The sequence below is a fragment of the Chelon labrosus genome, assembly GCF_963514085.1.
Source record: "Chelon labrosus genome assembly, chromosome: 13".
NCBI lineage: Eukaryota > Metazoa > Chordata > Actinopteri > Mugiliformes > Mugilidae > Chelon > Chelon labrosus.
Genome location: NC_140346.1, coordinates 15,972,886 through 15,993,222, shown reverse-complemented (window position 1 = coordinate 15,993,222; position 20,337 = coordinate 15,972,886). Strand labels below are relative to the sequence as shown.

The following is a 20,337-nucleotide window of genomic DNA, read 5'->3' as shown; positions in this document are numbered from 1 at the left end:
TATATTTTCCAGAAGCTCTCCGTATTTAATATTAGACTTGAATTGACTGCCATAATTGGTTGCTGTAAGTTTCCTGCTCTGGTACGCGCAAAGTTTAAAAAATCGTTTACTGTAGAGGGCTGTTGAGTAACAATAGAGACCGTAAAGCTAGACAGTCAGTGTTGCCTCTAGAGTGCTCAGCGCACCTTATGCTCGACTGTATTACTGGAATCTCAAACTGACCACTGAGACGTCCTCCACCACGACCTTGGTTTGACTGCAGCGGACGTATCGCTAGCAGATGTGACACACTCTGCAGAAGAAAGGTAAAGCAGCTGCAGGAAGAACGGACCGCGGAGAGCTGGTTCAGAGAAGGACTCCAAGGCAACATGGGAGTGTTGTTTTACAGGGTTTTGGTGGAAACACTGACGAGCTCAGTGGAGGAGTACTGAGAAGACATTTCCTGGGTGTGCTAAAATGAAGCCTTTTGTGGTGATAGCGGTAAAAGTTTTAGCTGTTTTGTCATGAGACGGTCTATGCTGTGAGTAATCGCACCTCTGTAGTGAGATGACATTTAGCGCTGATGACAATTGCCGGGTGTCTGATCGTTCCACTAAAGACTTGAATCTTTATATCTGAAGGCCTATTAAGTGGCTTTGGGACAAACTGACGAGCCCTCAGATTATAATTGGACTCTTTATGACCACTTTATTAAATGCCACTGCAGTGGAAAGGACAAAAAGTACAAATAGAGTAAAAAGAAGTTTACCTCAGGCCCAATTATGGTGATTAGGAACAAAATGATTTCGGAATAAATCATCATTGACGTTATTATACTGACTAATTTGTATCTGATGTAGTAAAAACCACCAGACACCAGAACATATTCCACACCCTTTGACTTTAAAAGTCCACACACTCACTTCTCCCATTTCTGCAGCCTTCACAGAGCCGGTGGAAGCGCCAGAGAGACCTCCAAAGCCCCTTCCCAGACGAATCAACTCAGAGCGTCGGCCCAGCCCCGTCCCACCCGTCCCCGCTCCACCCTGCAGTGGAGCAATAGGAGGAGAAGCCAACCCCGAAATCAGTAGCGAGATCGAGCACCTCATGAGTCAGGGATACTCTTACCAGGACATCCAGAAAGCACTGATGATTGCACAGAACAATATCGAAATGGCCAAGAATATCCTGCGCGAGTTTGTCTCCATTCCCTCCACCGCACATATTCTTACATAGCACACTCTCCGTGCCTCCCTCTCGTGTTTGCTCTCACGCCCTAGCTTGGCCCAGCCTGGTTCGGGTTAAGGTTGGCACAGACCAGCCCAAAACCCAAAGCCCATTGCCTGCAGCACTACCTCCGGTGCTGGCTGACGCCCTACTCCCCTGTGGATTTTTAACCGGCTGTTACTGCAGCGAGCTCACCGTATCTCTGGGACTCTGCACCCTGCACTCCATGCGCTTTCAAAAGTGTCAGGCCTTTTTTTTAAAAAAAAAAAAAACAAACAAAACTGCTACAGCGGGCCTCTTCGTTTCCAAGAACATCTCGAGACTGACTGAGCGCATGCGGAGGAGTGACAGGACGTGACTTAAGGCAAGACTTTCGTAGGAATCCTGGGAAGGGAGATTCTTTCATGTTGAAGCCTCTTGCTGAAAATGTAACCAACACCTCACAAATACAACTAAAATGTATGTCTATATGAAAATTTAATATATGAGTAAATATATATTAAATGTGTGTAATATATACAGTACGTGCATATATAGTATGTGAAAATGACTTCAGCTTTGAGGGTGGCTGTAGGTCAAAGCGTATATGGGTAGACGGGGACCAGATTAAGGGGGGAGGGGGGGGTTGGCCCTTTCTGTCGGACCGAGACATGTGGGACTTTCGAGAAGAGACACGTGAGGATGAGGAAGAGTCGGGGTGCCTTCCTCGCCAGGATGTATCAGTCGGCAGCAGCTTGATAACCATGCAGCAGAGCTTTTTTTTTTTTTTATTATGAATTCAGTCTGTTATGGCCTTTGATTAACAATGTTGCTTTGGTACTTCTTCTTTTTAGGAAGCTTGTTTTGTCGTGTTGTAATGTCAAAGTAGCATGACGATGGTTTCAGGTCTGGACTGGCAGTGTGTGTGTGTTTGTGAGATGTGTGCATGTGCGCGCGTGTGCGTCAGACCTAACTCCTCATGGCCTGCTCTTAAACAAACCCCCGTGTTCCTGTACAGCATGAATGTGGAATTACAGTCGGTATACTCGGACTCGCGCTCTGTAAACGTACTACTGCTCTAACTCATACGGCAGGGCCTAGTGTAGCTGTGGAGCCTGGCAGTGAGATTATTAGAGGACGTACTAATGTTGACGACCCTGCAGTACCAGACAGGCTAGTGTTGTGTGACCCGTGGCGGCTGAAGCGTTTTCGTTTTCGTCGTTGTCTTTCATTTCACCGGCTGGCTGGTTCTGGGTTTCTGTCTCCAGCTCGGTCCGGTGTTAACGAAACAAACAAACAAACAAACAAACAAAAAAAAAAGTCATCGTTTTACTTTGGTAATATATTATTGTATTATGATTATAAATATTGTTATTCTAATTAATTCAGAAGTGCTTCACTGCTGCTACTATTGTTAGTGCTAAACAATTAAGCCTTAAATGTACATTTGTGAATATTGTGTTTAACCGTCATCCTTGTTTCTTTAAAGTGACAGTATCATCTGTTTCTCCAGTCCGTAATGTAGCATACTTGAAAGTTCAAGCGGCTTGTGAGCCTGCAGCCCGCTCAAGCTGTCGACTCTTCAGTGTTTTAAGCATTTCTTTTTCTTCTTCTTCTTCTTCCTCTCTACGTAGAGCAACAGTTGGAAAGCAAACAAAATGCTTTGGGTATGGATACCAGCCGTTCTGTAATAGAAAACTCTTTCACATCTGTTCCCTTTTTGCCCACTGAGAGGGAGTGATTGCTGAGGCTTTTTAAATAGTAGGCTCATGGGTTTCGCTGGCCCACCCTCAAGTCTACGATAAAAATCAGTGTTTGGGCCAACTGTAAGAATCAACTCAGGAATAATGTTTGTCGAAAACAAGTGGCGTTCACCCTTGGCTGTCGCAAACCGGAGGAGGCTCATTGGCATAGACAGCAGCTCTCCAGGTAGCCGAAAGTATCCGCTCAATGAAGTCACACAAGTAGCCTATTACTTTTCTTTGTCACGTTAAAACTTGCACACTTCTTTTTTTTTTTCTCGTATTATTTCCAGTGTTTGCAGCGACAGCAGCTTCATTTCATTGGTACTATGAATGATTAACTTCATGCATGGAGCTTTTAGGTACATTGACCTGAACCTCTCCCAGCATATGAAGAATGTTTTGGTTTTTTTTCTTAGGAGGGTGTCAATCATGTCAATAGCTAATCGGCCCCTAGTTTATTCTGGGTCATGCAGTGGGTTGACTGGAAGCTATCTCTGTGCTGTCTCACCATCTCCTAGTTCCTGTTTTTTTTTCTGTTCCTAGTTGCCTTGAGAAACCTCTTGAATGATGGGTTAACGGTCGGGGACGTCCCCAATCCTCAATACTGTACCGGTGTTTTTGTTTCGAGGACAGCGCGTCATTGTTGTGTGTTATTTACCTTTATTTTGTTTTTGCACAGGATACCAATTTGTGCTTTGATACTGTCACTCTAAAGAAAACCAAATTGTACAAAGGTAGTGATATGAAAAGAGAAAAAAAATGGCTTTTTAAATTCAGTTTGCATTCCTGTATTCTGTTCCAAAGTTGTTTTGTTTTGTTTTTTTTTTGTTTACTTAATGTGAATAATTCTGTGAGCAGTGCCATACGTTTAGAATAAGGCCTCGTTTTTTGAAGAGAGTTTGTCAGGTGTTGATCTCAACCCGTTGGGTCTCTGAAGGCGAGATGCGTGCGGTGTTGCTTGTGTCGCTTTGTCCTCTTTGGCCGCATCACGGCTCATCCCTGAGCTCGACCGCTGCTCTGTGGACGGCCTCGCCTCCTCCCAGAGCAGCGCTCAGGCCTCAGGGATGCTTGATGCTTAACCAGCCCCTCCCGTTTACCCTCAGCACCAATCTTGGGACATTTCAGTTGTCTGCCAGAAGAGGGAGCCGTTGTTCCACGTAGCCTCGTCCGCTTCTCATCAGTAAAAAGGCATTCATTCATTTTTCTTTTCTTTTTTTTGTTTTTTTTTTTTGATGGTTTTTAAAGCTCATATCACTTTCAAAGTATGCACATTGCTGTTAATAAAATGATAAGCAAAAGCCAAATCATGCCTCTTCTCTACGAGTGCGTTTTCTTTGCACATCTGAAAATCATGTCGCGCGCTAGTATCAGTGATTTGTTTGACTTATTCATTACAGTCTGGACAGGTTTTAAAATACCGTACAATGTGCCTTGTTGAAACAATTTAGATGGTTATTAAACAGGATATAAACAACACTGAAGAGGTGAGGTGGGAAACTCTACAGGAACAGAAATGACTGGAGTAGCGTGAAAGGACGGATGCAAAATCAAGTGATCTTAATAATCCAGCACTCAAACATAGACGTCTGCAAAACATGAGCATCTTAAGAAGCTGAAGTGATCTCAGCTGCAGAGTGATTCGATGCTCCGGGGCTATTTTTGTTTCACTTCTTGTAGCTGGTAGCCCTGCATCTTGCATTACAATGCGTTCAGTAACTGCATTAAAAACAAAGTGTGATTTGACTGCCTGTCCTGTAGATCAAAACACCATCATATGAAACTCCTTGGCAATGTAATTATGCTGTCGGCTGTTTGCAAACAGTAATGCTAAATATAGGTGTCATTAACGGCTGCAGTCGTGAGACAGTGAGAAGTTGATGCTTTAGTTTTCTCTGCACGTTTGTTGACTGGCCTTCAGATTTTGCTTTAACGTTGTTTTGAAAAGGAAGGATTTTTATTTTCATACTGATAATAGGAAAATGTACGTGTCCTTGAAAGAAGTGCTTCATATTAAATGTGACTATGTTAATTTAAAATTGGAAACTGGCAAACTTTTCATGTTGAGATGAGCTGCTGTTTCTAACCTTATTGTGTTTGTCCTGTAACTGCATATAGAAGCTCTTTCTAAAGTCTAGGGGAAGCTGAGGAGCCACGTTGGGACAGTAAGGTCTCTGGCTTGGACCCCTTCTACCTTAATGGCTGAGGTGCCTTAAGCAAACCCCTGCTCTGCTTGGATGTCTACAAATGGATGGGTTAAATGCATAGAATGGATTTCCGTGTGAAGATAATAACAATACAGACCTGTAAACCGCCAAAAATCTGATATTAAAGTCTCTTTGTTAAACATACGCAGACTAAAGGACTTTTTACACAACTCTGCTTTTAGCTCTTTCGAGGATCATCTAATTCAAACAGACACATTTTTTTAATTCTTTTCATTGAGCAGTCAATCTTTATTTTGGTGTAATTTTCAAAAACTAATTAAAATGCACTTTTATAAACAGATTTCAGACATCCAAAATCACTTAACAATGGTAGTCCTTAAAAATAGCAGGGAAACAAAAGAAACAAAACAAAACACTAGGAAGGGTTTAACAGCTGCACAGAGTGGCTTGATTGTCTTTATACTTCACTTTGCATATGTGGAGTCACAGTCATTCCCCCCTCCTCAGTAGTCAACATGAAAATCAGCTCTCATTACGTTTAAATGAGGAGTGGTTGTCAATTTAAGGCATCACGTCTGAGGGGGGTATTGCGTCTCTCTGGGATCAGACAGATTGTTTCAAGTTTCAGTCAACAACACGAATGAATGAATCAAACGGAAACGCGTCTCTTCCTCATAGCGAGGGCAACTTCATGCCGTGAACCATATTTTATCATGGAGCTACAATCTGTTCTGCCCTCATCCTTCCTTTGAAGAAAAAAACAACAAAAAAAAAAAAAAAACAGCCACAGAAATAGATGTCATTAACATACACAAAAGAAAACAGCTGTTTCACATTAGGGAAACACAACAACACGACTGCAGGAAGAAATCAGTGCACTGAACATTAAATATAACTAACAGTACAAAAAGTGGAGTCTCTACACTTCTTTGAACGTCATTTCTAATAAGGCTTCTGCTGGCGACGCTTAAACACACACACACACAAAACAAAAAAATCAAAGCTGTGAAGGAAAGAAAAAAGAAATGACGATTAATAAGTCTACGTGAATTCCTGAACAGATTATTTGACACCCGTCCCACGGAAACTATTAATATGCACAGACTGGGGAGTGTAACGACGAGTGTTAAGGTGTGAATGATATGTGATTAAATGACCTGAAAGTTTGATTTCGGAGTTAAAAGCCAAACATCTGGTGAAGAAGTGAACTGGCTGTAGAGGTGAGCCCCAAAATTTCAGTGTACAGACTTAGGCAAAAAAAAAAAAGATGTTACTATACAGCTCCCCTGAAAATGAAAAAACTCTATCTGGTCATTTATTTTTGGTTGTTTTTTTTTTTCTATTGTGTTATTTTAAATAAAGAAATATATACATAGATTATAATATGTACACGTGTCGAGCTGTTTCAGGCTGCTCTTCAGTGATTGCTTTGTCTGAGGTGACACAGAAACACTCACTGCTCAGCTTTGTGCTCTAGGTCTCGTTCTATGGTCGTTCAGCTGTATCATACAAGGCTTGCGGTAAAGAGAGGTACAGAGTTATGAAATGGAGCGCTCGACTGATCCCCAGCAAAAACAACAAACAAAGAAACCTACTGCGGTGGAAGGAACAACAAGTGAAAGCTGCAGCTTTGGAATAATTTCAGTCCCATCGTGATATGAAGTGGCAGATAACTGAGCTTTTCCGTGACATGACTCTGGAATAAGGAGCTGAGGTGGAAGCTTGGAGGCATCGGCGGGTGTGAGCCTGAGAGGGAAGAACAGGAGCAGCTTGTCGGTGTGTCTGCGGTCACCTCCTCACTTCTGCTTGTGCAGGAACTCGGAGCTCTTCACTCCAGAGGGCAAACACATTAACACGCAAGGAGAGAGAAGAGGGTGGAGGGCGTGTAAACATGACAATAGTATAATCAGACAAGCAGAATAGTGGAATTATATTCGCTCCGGGGTACGGTTGAGATTAGATATCTACCTGGTCGTTAGGTAGCTGTTTTTCTCCGTTGACCCCGAGGAGAATCGCCTCCTCCGTGTTGTCGCTCTTCATCTCCACCACGATGTTATCTTTGTTGGACTTCACTTTGGAGCTGCAAGAAAGAACAGCAGGTTAGGTTATACTGCAACACACTGTTCAACTGGAGCGGTGAGGACTGTGTTTTACGATTAAATGTGAAATATAAGTTACTGAGGGTTTTTGTGAGTTTTGTCTGATCTGAGGTAAAATACATTCAACCGAGTTTTCTCGCAGAATTTTAATCATCAATAAAATGGCTATTGTCAAATAATGGTGTGAAATTTGAATGAATAACGCTTTTTTTAAGAAGTGCAACTTCTCATGCAAAAGTCTAAAGTGATGCAGAGTAAGAATGACACTTTACTGTAACACATCACTTGAACTCTCTTTCCACTATGCTCATGCGTTTCCAGTGAATGGTAGCGGCAGTAGTAAACACAAAATGAGGAGAAATGTTCACAAACACATGACGCATCGATTCACGACTTGTGTTCTGTTGTGTTGTGAAACCCGAGAACTATACCACCACCATATCAGTCACATTTTCCAGCCCTAACACTTTTTTATTTATTTATTTATTTCACATCCGAACACGTGTTTATACCTCACGTTGCTCTCTCTGTACTCACAGGTCTTTCTTGCCGGATCGGCCGCAGATCTTGCCCTTTTTGTAGAGGAAAAAGAGCACGCTCCCCAAGACGGCCAGGAGCAGGAGGCAGATGATGATCACCACAATGATTACACCATTGCCCTCTGGTGGGGAGGAAGCACAAAGGAAGCACAGGGTTACTCAAAACAACATCAACTGGATAGAAGCAATGAGGCGATGGCAATAGGCGTGAGAGTCTGGCAGTGGGGCAGGTGGAGGTGGCGTAGCATTTTACAGTGTGTCTAAAGAAAGTGTCGCAGTAGCAGCGTTCAGGTGACCTAAACCTGGGAAACCAAAAGAAAAAGAAGGTGCCAAAGAAATTCTCAGGGCTGTAAGGAGAGGTGAGCTTATACAATAGCGTGCAACATTCACTGAAAGAGTGACTGATGAACAATCCATAGACGGGGTCATGTTTTGCTCATCGGGAGAGAGAAGGGTCTGATGAATGCTCGGAGCGAGGGAGGAGCTATGGAGGAGGAATCGAAGGAAGCTTTCTGCATACGCGTAAAGGTGGAGGAGAACCTGCAGCACAGTGACATACAAACCTTTCCTTTGCTCTTTGTTTGTCCCTGGTGATTTTGTTGTGGCTGAAAAAAAACAAATGAGCACACTTATCACTGGGACTGGATGCACCCTCACATCAGCAGGCCTGACGCACACACACTCTCTGAGGCAGTTTAGACCTTCAACACAGGCCTGAATAATTGTTTAATCCGTGAAAATCTTATCTGTGATTGAAAGCTCGTCTGACAGGCAAACTGTGGTCAGTGGCACAGCAGTCATTTCCCCGGGTAGCCCCGTTTAATCGCATTTAACAACACTTTGGGAGAAACAGCAGCCCGGAACAGTTTTCCTCTGAGGGGCTGGAAATTTCCTGGCATGACGTACGCAGAGAGAGGGGAGGCAAAGACAAAACAACACAAGGCAGACCCGTAATGGGAGTCAGGAGACTCACTCTGAGTGCATTTAAAGCATCAGCTCCTTCACAGGGTCACACTGATGCTTGTGTGTGTGTTGTGTGGTTGTGTACTCTGGATGCATCATGCTCTTCTTACTACACAGACCACTCCCCTTTGCAGAAGCTAAACCGTTAACTGATCAGTTTTTAGAAGCTAAATGCTACGATACTCATTCATTCTCATATTTTAACACCACATACGAGCAAAAGCAAACTCGGTCCATAAGACAGCTTACAGCAATAGCAGGCCTCAGCGATATAACCCATTTGAAACTATAAATGCCTTGTAAAACAAAACAAAAAAAAAGACACTGTTTTTAATCAGAGCAATCACTGCTGCAGTAATGACCTGATCAGTCACGCCACTGTGGTAATTACTGCTGCCTTTAGGTGCTTTCTAGTTTTCCTTTCTCTCTCTCTCATTCTTTCTGTGTGACTCACAGAAAGACAGCTCGGCCAAACTAAACGAAATGAAGTCTGCAAGCCGAATGACACTGACCGATGGCCTTATCCGACGACTGGAATTTAGCTTGTTTCACTTTTTTCGGCGTGGGTGTGGTGCAACGTAGGCATTGCAGGGTGACTGTCGTCTTACCTGTGTCATTAGACATGGTTGTGGTGGTTGTAGTGGTGTTTGCAGTGGTGGTTGTAGTGGTGGTTTTAGTGGTGGTGCTTGTAGCTGGTGTGGTGGTGTGTTTCACTGAAAACAGGTAGAGGCACAGAGGGGAAGACGCTCCATGTTAGTACACCGGGGGAGGAGGGGTCCACATTTTAGCAACCGCACAGCTTCACAGTGTTTAGTTGGAAACGATAACAACACGGGCTGAAACGTCCATAAACACAGGCAACACTTTTTACAGCACGGGGCAGAGTTCAGGGACTTCAGACAAAGTAAAACTAAAGACACTGGTAACAAGGGGAGGAACAGAGGGAAAGAGGAAGGGAGGAGGACCGAACAAAGACTTATGCACATGTAGAGACAAAAGAGCCCAGACAGGAAACTAAAGCAGAAGGAACTCACTGGGTTGGATGACCGTGATGTTGAAGGCCACAGAGTTGGTGCCATTTTCATTAATGGCGTTGCAGAAAACGGTGACGTCAGAGGTGAAATGGACTCGGACGACACTCCGAAACCCTTCTTCAGTCTCTGCCTCGGACAATATGCTGACCTGGCACAAGCACGCAGTTGAAGTTAACACGGACAAAAGCGGGTCCACCGGCACAGATTCTCAAAGTCACAAACTGATCAAAAGTCATCGGTCTAAAATGTGAGAGGTTTTTAACACAGAGGACACAGTTTGAAGAAATGTCTTAAGTCTGTATCATTTGGAAATTGTGAAAGTCTATGCAACATTTGGTGGCAAATTTAAAAGGGACTGATAAACCGGCACGGCCATTCACAAAGTCATGCTGCTAGAGTCAGGGTTAGCACAATAAAGTTTTCGTTTCTGTTCTGTATCGTATAGTCTATCGGGACAGTTTAAATGACATTGCACTTGCCATAATGGATCTCATGGTTAGGGCTCAAGAGATAAACTCAAGAATTAACTGCGCACGTCTGGTTGCAGCTCTGTCGGAACCAGGACTGATCTGTTATACCTGTTCAGCAGGGGTCCAGGTAACGCTGGGAACAGGGTAGCCTCGGACATTGCAGGTCAAGTCAACGGTCTTCTCAGAACTCTCTATCACTGTGACTTTCTGCGCCATGATCTCTGGCGGGCCTACACAGAAAGAAGTGAGAAATTATACTTCAATGATGACAAATACAACTGAAACTACACAAAATGTGACATTAAACGTTGCATTACACATTAAGGAACAGACTGATAACATAGAGGGTCTGTAACCGCACTCACCCTGGACATTAACATTAAGTGTGCCAGTAGTTTCCATTTCCTCAATCTCAGGAACAGTCACCACACACACGTATGTCCCTGCTGTGTCAAACGTAGCGTTCCTCAGTCTCAAAATATGACCCTTTGAAACCTCCGCTCCGTTCTGCACATCAGGACACAGAAAAAAAAAATCATTTAACATGAATGTACAGCCATGAATCAAGGGGGTCACCAGTCTGGAGTTTTTATCTGACTGTTTCCAAACGGGCGTTAAGACGTGCTGCCTGTTACACTGTAGATTCAAGGATGTCTGCATGATGAACTCTAGCAGTGTCCACAAAAAGCCCCTGACTAAATCAATGTTTTCTGAATGCAATATCAACTCAATGCAACTGCTGCTACACATGTCGGTGATAGGTTTTTCGTTCACTGTTTAAATAGTTGTATCGTAAGCATGTGTGTGACCTTAAACCAGGTTGTGCTTGTCGTGAGAGAAGAGAGGGCATTGCAAGCAGCGTCCAGCTCCCCTCCTTGGGCCACCACAGTAGAGCTTTCAGGCGTCACAACAGCATGGTCGAGATCTACGCAAACCGAGGGAGACACAAGAGAAAAGACAATCAGACTGGGGACTACAATGGTAAAATGTATTTGTTGTTATGGTCACAGAACAGTGCAACGTCCTTACAATTAACAAACACTTTGGTTTTATTTTCGATGTTGTCATAGGTCTCCATGTCCATAGCAGTACACTCGTACTCTCCACTGTCTAGGCGGGTCACGTTCCTCAGCAGCACGCTATTACCTTCCCTAGACTCGTCACTCTGCAAGAATCAACAGTAAGTTCAATTTATTAAACGTTCAACTCAACATAAATGAGAAGTATTTAAAGTGCTCAGATAATGGAAATGAAAAAGATTTCAATAAACAAAAGCTCCAGTTACTAATGGACCCGATATTGAGATGGTTTTTCTCATTGAATAAGCTTGAAGTGGGCTGCTGTCTTTGGTGTAAATGAATCACGAGTGTGAGCAGGTTGATTTTCCTTACTTGATTGCGCTTAATTGAAAATATTGTGGATGGAAAATTCCCATTGCCATCGCAGCGAAGCTCGACTAAGTCACCTTCCTTGATTTTGCCCTTCGGCGACTCAATCCAAATATCTACTGCGGTGTGGGGGTCTGAAACAGAGAGAGAAATTCAAGGTCAAAAACCTGTATTTCTATAATGAGAAAGACTCTAATTGGTGGATTTTTCTCTAATATTTTTTGTGATATTTCAACTCACAGTATACATTGACGTTAATCCGGCTACTCTCGGTCATCTTGGTTGCTCCGGGAACAAAGTAGGTGACCTCGCAGTAGAACTCAGCGTCCTTGTCCTCCTTTACCACTTTCATATAGAGCTCACTTTTGACTGAGAACAGACCGCTTGATTCAGAAGTGGTGCTGGACGCCACTTTCACCTCTGGAACGCACAAAAACATTTACAAGGCAGACAAGTAAGGGAAAGGCATTAAAGCACATCAAGCAAAACAGTGAAGCAGATTTCAGATGTTGATGTCAGTGGGCCTTACCACCAGGAGTATTGCGAAGTGGACTGCTGTCTCTGTACCAAGTGATGTTCGGCTTGGGGTATCCGTTTTTCACCTCGCAAGTCCCAATCTAGATGCCGGGAGGAGATTCAAAGATTAAGATGAAGCCTTTTATGATTTAATTGTTGATCATGATCGAGAGCTTGCTCGCCTTGGATGGATTCTCTTCAATGACTGAGATCCCCGATGCTGTTGTGCGCTCAATGGTAGGAAGGTTTGGTGGTTCTGCACGGGAAATAAAGAAGTGACTCAAAAACTAGAGAGGGATAAATTCTCAAAGGAACATTCATGAGTTCTGGCACCAAAACATTTGTCATTTTCAACAGCGAGGAACAACTTCAGTGTCTTTATTTCAAGTAATGTAAAAATACAAGGTGCCAGTTAAGTATAATAACAGAGGCAGATGTTTAGTCAGTGGAAAGAAAGCGAGTGCTTATTGGATGCGTATTTAGTTTAATAACTCTCATTAATGAGCACAAGATGGAAGAAGATGAAGTGTCCGTAGGAGCTGGGAAGAGAAACATGCAGTGAATTGGTCTGAGGAGTGAGTTCATTTCAGCTGAAGTGGTGGAGCTGGAGGCAGGTAGGCATGTGCACTAAAAGCAGCTAAAATGTACCGTGCATGATAAATCATATAATAGCAGAGGTGGAGTGACAGATAAATATTAAAAATCAATGTGTTGTTGCTTGTTGTTGTGGCTGAAGCTGAAGGTTGGAGCCTTACGTGCAAAACACAACAAGGAGACATGTGGTGAAAGATTAAAATGAGTGTAGCAGCAAATGGCCTATCTGAACTAATAGACTTTGTAGGTAAAGAAAAGCTGTAGGTAAAGATATATAATATATTTAATAAAATATAGAAGAGTCGAAGATTTTGGCCAGTGTGAGGTTTACATTAAGTTTACACGAGAAAGTAGGAGGAGAAAGTTGCTCCAAGGAATAAAAATACAATACTCTTTTGATGCCACCATCCAGATATGTGAAGTTAATCTTACGAAAGACTCTCAGCTTCGTGCGTCCTTCCCCGGCCTCTCCTGTGAAAGTTTTGACGAGGCAGATAAATTCCACTTCGTCTTCCAGAGTCACGGGGCTGATAGTCAGCACCACCCCGTCATTGGCTCCGGTGCTGTTCACGCTGATCCGGTTTGTGAAAATGGTGTTTTGGTCTGCAGAACTGTGCATGCTGTCCTGGAAGTAGATACTCTGCTTCTCACCTGAACGTGTCACCTAAAGGTCAGAGTTCACATGCGTGAAACATGAGTAGAAACGTCACCTCTGTGTGTGTGTGTGTGTGTGTGTATGTGTGTGTGCATCAGGCTTGATGAAACTCACATAGAGCCACTCCAGGGACCTGCCGCCGACGCCTTCGCTCGATGTAATCAGGCAGGTGATCTGAGCCGTTTCTCCCAGGCACACCTCCACTTTGCCCTCCATGTTCACCTCCAAGTCGGCCCATGCTGAAGGGAGAGAGAGAGAGAATATGGTTGCAGCTGAATGTCCCTTTAGTGTTTTTGAGTTGATCGTCACCATCGGCCTCATATTTGCACCAAAACTGAAAAGATGCACCGTTGGTTTTGTATAATTTATCACTGAGGATTTCTCACTTAGTCCAGTGCTTGATATGCATCATTAATTATTCACTAAGCCCCTTTCCATAGCTACATTTTGCTTTTATCAATACATATACGTCTGCTTTTTGTGATATCTTGATTAGTTTTTTTCCCAGAATATCTTTTCCACCGCTGTACGTAAAGAGAGGTGGGTGGGAACACGTGCAGTGAGATCAGTTCATTTAGCGTCTAAACTGGACATCCAGAGAAATTTACGTTTTATTATTTTTAAGCAGATATTTTGAATTGTCAAGGCAGAAAAAAAGCATGTTGACTCATTGGCCTTGCTCACACGTAATCACAACTAATGCTGCCTTCAAATGCGGTTGTTTTTTACAGTGTTCACAAGAAAAATCCCTATGATTTGCTCTCTCGTATGGTATTTACAACCTCGTAAGCAGTAATTTTTGACAAAGTCTGAGCCCATGAGCTCATTAACTGCTTGTTGCTAAACCAACAGTGCCCCAACAGTTGCTTGGGAGCGTTCTTGCGGCTTATGGCTGGTGTTACCAGTTAAACCTCAAGCATTCACTATACACAACCTGCAGCGTGGTAGCCTCAAGCTCACAAGGTCCATGAAAAAGATTAGTGTGTATGAGTTTGATAATAATATATCCACCGACAAACTATAACCAAACGGTTTATTATCTGCATCCACAAAGTCAAAGGAGACATGGAAAAAAAACGAGAGAAGAAAGTCATGGTGGGTCACAGGGAAGGGAGAGATGCTATGACAGGAATGAGAAGCCCACCCATGTCCACATTAATGTGCTGCATTCCAACATGTCACCCTCTCACAGGAAGAAAGGCTCAATTTACAGGCAGTATAGAAGCCCCACTGTTCCTTCATGATCTGTCATGAGTGGTTTTCCCCTTCCAGGGTCTCCCGACTTGACGCATCCTACCAGTCTAAGGGAGGAACCCCCAACTCCATTTTAATGTTTTAGTGCATGTATGAGATGCCAACGAGAGAAGAAGCCTCGAGGTTATGAGATCGGCAAGTTTGATTTAGCCCTTCCCCAAGTGCCTCTGTCTATTGTGTCGGCGGCGAACGCAGCTTTCCTCACGGCGGAGACGGAAAGAGACGGCAGGAAAGTTTACGTCGAGTGCCACTCGAGAGAATGTTAATGCGGTTCGTCACGTGCCCTGCGCTGACCTTTCTCAAATTCATTACAAATTCATACTCTGGTAATTAGATTTTACATATATGTGCACTGAATCCCGCACGACAGAAAATTTTGTTAAAATAATCAACTCAAGGTCCGTGTGTGGAGATTTGTTCATGGTAGCCATTATCATGGGTCCGTTCGCTGAAGCATTAAGAGAAACATGGAACTCAGTGGTTATATAATCTGTAATCCATACATCCTTACAGCTGTATTGATCTGGGGTGACCAGCTGATTAGCGAATGTGTCTCTTTCCTATAGGTCGCAAAATGCAGGCTCAAGTAAAGTCATGTCACTAGTGGCTGAAGTTAAAGTTAAAATTAAAGTTTTGATAAGTAATCATAAACAGTTTTATTTTTGTTCTATTTTTGCTCCTCCCTTGGACGGGAGGATGACTTGAACCCCACTGTGTGTTATGTAACACGCCTCCCATTGATAATCACTGACAAAAATAGACTCGTATCATAGACAACGCCCCTGAGTGCAGTAGTGTAACTAACCCGATGTTCAGAGCTGACACTCAGACAACCTCTGTTATGATACGATAAATAATAACCCAGAAATACCAACACATTCTCATTGACCAGCTGATCCCAGAGCCAAGCGGGAGAACTGATCTGATTACCACCGCTGCGTAAACAGCGGCTGATGTGTGTGAGACTCTCTGTGAGAGGAAGAAAGTTTATCGTTTTTATCAGCTCTGTCTGCGCTTCACCCAGAACGATACATTACCAGACTGGTCGGATATTTACTGTAACGTAGGCGTGAAGGGATCAAAAGTAGAAGATGTCAGTGCGCACAATGCAGCACATTCCTACACGCAGCGTGGACAGGAAGTTAAAGCTGGGGAGGGCAGCAATGACTGAAACGACCATGATTACCTTTCAACATATTGTAATTTAAGTGGTCTGAGAGGAAGCTGGACTTCTGCACCTCGTCTTGGGTGCGTTTTCAGATAGAGGGTCTCTATACTGGCTCTGATGGTGGACAAGATGGTAGATGAACGGTGGTAGTCCCTTCATGGGTAACAACTGCCAAATGAAGAAGAGACTGATAAAAACGAAATAAAACACGTCTGTATTGTGTCTGATCCTCGCAACTGCATCAAACTGGATTCTGAACATGCCGGTCTTGTCCAATTAAGGTTGGACAAGATTGCTACCTTAATTTTCTTGGTTACGTTACTATGCTATGTGGAGTGTTGCAAATAGTTTAGTCTTTGATTAGCAGTAGTCAAATGTCCACGACAGTTTCATGTTAGTGCAGCTCTCTCATGGATCTGCAGCTATAGCATAAATGGAGAGCATAACAAAATACACCTGTGCATGTTTGTGCTGTTTGCCTTGGCATGGTTTCTACTGCTTTAAAAGACAAAACAATATTGATAAAGAACTTCCTTGCAGCTGAAATATGGATTGAGTTTTTTTAAAAACAATTATTGATGCTCAGCTATTGAGCTGGAAGAACTTAATCAGCCAAAATCTTGCTGAGATGCTCTTAGGTGAGGCACTTCAGAAGTAGAACTTGTAAGATCGATACTGTGACATGTAGCGTACCTTTAAGTACTAACGTCTCTCTGTTCTCATAACGGTCTGATGCTTAGTACTCCTTCATTTCACGTTTCCTCTTAACATTTAGGTATTTGGGGCCAGCCACAGACTGTATAATAAAAGATGTGCACACCAATTCTTCTATAAAAAACATTACATTTTTACATTCGGATTTCTCCAAAACAAGACAGACTTGTGATGCCTTAGATGGACAAGCTTGACAGAAACACTCAGGGACTCCATCCCAGAAAGAGGGTTAGACGTGTGTTGATGCAGATAAATTAGATTAACACCAGGGCTGCCTGCTGATGAGCTTATTACCCAGACACATGCTTCACTCCTGGTGGTTCATCCCATCATCATGAGCCTGGATGACACACATTTACATCCCCGATACCCAGCAAACTAAACCTCTGCTTGCTGCAGCAGCAGCAGCACCAAACAAACAAACCGTCCCTTCCTCCCATCTCTTCTCCCAGACTCACTCCCTAAATGTCTCCCCCTTGTTCTCTCCCACCTGCCTCTCTCTCTCTCTGTTGCTGTTTACTACTGACTAATGGAGCTGGACGGATGCTTTCCTGTTAAAGAAATCCAATTAGTTTCTCTAACATAGACATTTCCTGACCATTAGGGATGGAAGGACAACGCTGACTCACTCACAGCACCCACCCCCACCCTCCCACCTAAGGAGGTCCCATCTACACTAAAAGAGGTGGGATTCAGAGGGGGGGATACTCAGATTCTACTTCACTGTTCTGACTGAACTCTTTTCCCCGTCCTGTCTTGCAGCTGGATTGTGTTTGCTCATGGGAATCTCAGTCATATCCGATTAGTAACTTGACCATGAGTCTCCATGGTGCCCCCATCAGAGAAGCTGGCACTGCAAAGCCTCAGATCGATCCTTTCTGATGATGAGAAGGCAGATATTGGAGTCCATGTACAGCAGATAATAGCCTTAAATCAGTATGACAGGAAAAATAAAAAGATGAGCATTCGCTCTGACGGCAGCATGCTGGGAAAGACTGGCCTCTACACTTTCCAATCGCTCTGTAAACAATAACAGATCATCTGAATGAGTTCAGATGATGCAATAGGAAAACTACTCTATCTTTCCATCATTCACTTTTCAGTAAAAACAAATCATATTTGTTTCATCCAACCATCCGTTCAGTTTGCCATCACAGAGAACTGCCCGAACGTTTTAGGTACATTAGATGTTTAGGTTGATCCTAATCAGGCAATACGATCGGAGAGGCGTCCAAATTATTTGTGCAGCAGGACGACAGCCACAGACAGTCATGGAGTCATACGGGAACTATGTTTAGACGATATTAGCCCCACTGAGCTCTGGCTTAGTCCAGCTATGGCTCAATTCCAGCTAATTGTCATGCTCCTAAATTTATCTGTTGCATAAATTTGCTTAGCCCTCTTGATCTTCTTAAGTAGGAAACATTCACTATGAATTGTGGGCAAATTTTTTCACACTAAAAAAATACACTGATCAGGCATAACATTATGACCTAATATTGTGTAGATCTCCCTTGTGCCTCCAAAACAGTTGTGACTCATCTGAGAATGGACATGGGTCTTCTGAGGGTGTCCTGTGGTGTCTGGCAACAGAATGATGTTAGTGGGAGCCTGTCATAATGTTGTGGCTGATCAGTGTATGGCTGACCAAAATAAAACTCAAGCTTCTTTCAGTCCAACAGAAAACGTAAAGCCTCTTTAAAGAATTTGAACTTCAGGCTCAACTGAACAAGAACGGAGTAAAACATCAAACGCACAGATAAACAAACCATTACAAGGAATATTTGTCAAGCTAAATGTCTCCGCTTATCTCAATAAGTGTGTCAGCGCAGATAATCGAGCTTCAAGGATCTCTCATCTCTGTTCAGATGCAGGTGATGCCTCAACAGAAATAGATGTCTCCATTCAGCTGCCCCACCTAAACACGGATCATATCACAGAGCCGGTGGGTTGTATTCAAAAGCAGCACAAAATTAGGAGCAATTAAAGATGAGACAGATAAGCCCCACAGCGTACAGCGATCTTATAAAAGACAGAGACAGACAGGACGAGATAATCTCAAACGGGAAGTCATATCAAAGACGACGTGTGTCCGACAGAAGGCTTTGATTTTTTTTTTTTTTCAGTTTCCGTCTGTGGAGAACAATGATAACAAAGCTTCCTGGCAGGCTCGGAGCATCTGTGGAGTCTTATTCGCCTCCAAAACCCCACCGAGAACATGAACCTTCAACGAACAGAAAACTATTACCAGGTGACCAGCAGACAGGTTTAAATCAGGATCAATTGTTGTGAAACGTCCATGACTGCGTATTTTAAACACTTGAGCCATCTCTCTGACGGGTACAGCAGACTGATGAGATGTGGCATGTGGTCTTTCAAAGGATGAAATCTGTTTTGAGTTTCTCTCCATGATGGTCTCATTGACAGGCCGGCGTCAACCTGCCCCCCCTTACCCACCACCCCACCACCCCACCCCACCTCACGCCGTCCGCTCTGGCAGCAAGCCCAGACCACTGCTGGTCATCAGTGAAGTAGATGAGAGGACGTAAACCCTCAGCAGCACATTAGCTGGAAAACCTCTTTGACCTTTTTGGCAAAATGGTGGCTCTGATGCAGAACACGGTCCTACAGGGACTGGGCGAGTCAATGCTTTCAGTTTTGGGACAAATTAAAGGAGGAACTGAACACAAAAGATCGTCATTAAATCGTCTTGTTTCAGACCCCTGACACACCAAGCCGACAACTGTCCGAGCGTCTGAGATTACTCTGACTGGTTGATCAGCTTAGCGAACCAAAATTCAAAATGCAAAATATTTTCACAACAACTTGAATATCTTGAATGAATAAAGTGAAGACCAACTAATCTGCAAGGTTCAGGGGACGCCAGTTCTATATGAGAGTTTGTAGCTCTTCCTAGCCTTCCAAGTTTCCTGTTTAGATGGACGAGTACAGACTACTGCCACCTGCTGGTAGCAATAGGCTGTGTCTGGACTTTTTTATCTTGACACAGGCAATATCAGGGCCGGCCTCAGTTTGGCGTGCTCTGCCCTTAAAGGGGAACTACTGTTTTTTACAACCTGGACCTTATTTCTGGCATAAAATACAATCGTTTACTCACCCATATAACTTTTGTGTAATTTGTAGTCCTTCGAGAGATATTTAGATCTGCGTATATCCATGCAGTGGGAGTGACTGGGGCACCGAAACGCAGCCTCTAATTAACGCATTATCTGCCGTGAAACTCGTTCATTTCACCACTAATTTGCTACTGCTAGTTTTTTGCAACATGGCTGACTATTTTTCCGATTCTGAAGTTGTGGACAAACCATAGCAGTAGCAAATTACAGGTAAACAAGCCGACCGTCACGGGGACGCACGCCACTTAGAGATGACGTCATCCAGGTCAGATGACATCATCTGTAGATTTACCTACAGACCCCGGATGATGATAACAGGTAACTCCGGACTCAACGGGGAATAGCTCTAGTGTATGATAACAAAATATTGGTGAAATGAGTTTTGCGGCAGATAATGCGTTATTTAGAGGCTGCGTTTCGGTGCCCCAGTCACTCCCACTATATGGATATACTCAGATCTAAATATCTCCCGAAGGACTACAAATGACACCAAAGTTATATGGGTGAGTAAACGATCGTATTTTATGCTAGAAATAAGGTCCAGGTTGTAAAAAACAGTAGTTCTCCTTTAAGGTATATTCAAGTCATTTTGCCAAAAAAGACGACTCTTTTTGTTTTTACAGTTGTTTCTTGGTTGGAGAGGACAGGACAGTGACAGCAGACATCCTGAGCCTCGAGTGTGAATAGTTCCTTGAACCTCATATAACAATG

General features: G+C 43.4%; 2 protein-coding genes across 6 annotated transcripts in view; one reads left to right on the top strand and one right to left on the bottom strand.

Annotated features, from left to right (window-relative positions):
* Nucleotides 1–6,097, top strand: part of cbl (Cbl proto-oncogene, E3 ubiquitin protein ligase) — a 36,144-nt gene extending 30,047 nt beyond the window's left edge. The window contains exon 16 of the mRNA XM_084558623.1: nucleotides 920–6,097. Within this exon, the coding sequence (XP_084414749.1) occupies nucleotides 920–1,215 (296 nt within the window). The 3' untranslated portion in view covers nucleotides 1,216–6,097. The remainder of the gene's footprint in view (nucleotides 1–919) is intronic.
* Nucleotides 5,743–20,337, bottom strand: part of mcamb (melanoma cell adhesion molecule b) — a 39,562-nt gene continuing 24,967 nt past the window's right edge. For 2 of the 5 annotated variants that reach the window (XM_084558624.1, XM_084558625.1), the window contains 16 exons: nucleotides 13,468–13,592; nucleotides 13,131–13,362; nucleotides 12,287–12,360; nucleotides 12,118–12,205; nucleotides 11,829–12,008; nucleotides 11,592–11,722; nucleotides 11,230–11,365; nucleotides 11,010–11,125; nucleotides 10,566–10,707; nucleotides 10,309–10,430; nucleotides 9,731–9,878; nucleotides 9,305–9,409; nucleotides 8,297–8,338; nucleotides 7,732–7,855; nucleotides 7,064–7,175; nucleotides 5,743–6,921 (listed from right to left, as the gene is read on the bottom strand). In XM_084558624.1, the coding sequence (XP_084414750.1) occupies nucleotides 6,892–6,921; nucleotides 7,064–7,175; nucleotides 7,732–7,855; nucleotides 8,297–8,338; nucleotides 9,305–9,409; nucleotides 9,731–9,878; nucleotides 10,309–10,430; nucleotides 10,566–10,707; nucleotides 11,010–11,125; nucleotides 11,230–11,365; nucleotides 11,592–11,722; nucleotides 11,829–12,008; nucleotides 12,118–12,205; nucleotides 12,287–12,360; nucleotides 13,131–13,362; nucleotides 13,468–13,592 (1,907 nt within the window). In that variant the 3' untranslated portion in view covers nucleotides 5,743–6,891. Of the gene's footprint in view, nucleotides 6,927–7,063; nucleotides 7,176–7,731; nucleotides 7,856–8,296; nucleotides 8,339–9,304; nucleotides 9,410–9,730; nucleotides 9,879–10,308; nucleotides 10,431–10,565; nucleotides 10,708–11,009; nucleotides 11,126–11,229; nucleotides 11,366–11,591; nucleotides 11,723–11,828; nucleotides 12,009–12,117; nucleotides 12,206–12,286; nucleotides 12,361–13,130; nucleotides 13,363–13,467; nucleotides 13,593–20,337 lie in introns of all 5 variants that reach the window. The other 3 variants (XR_014699394.1, XM_084558626.1, XM_084558627.1) reach the window with 3 other exon arrangements.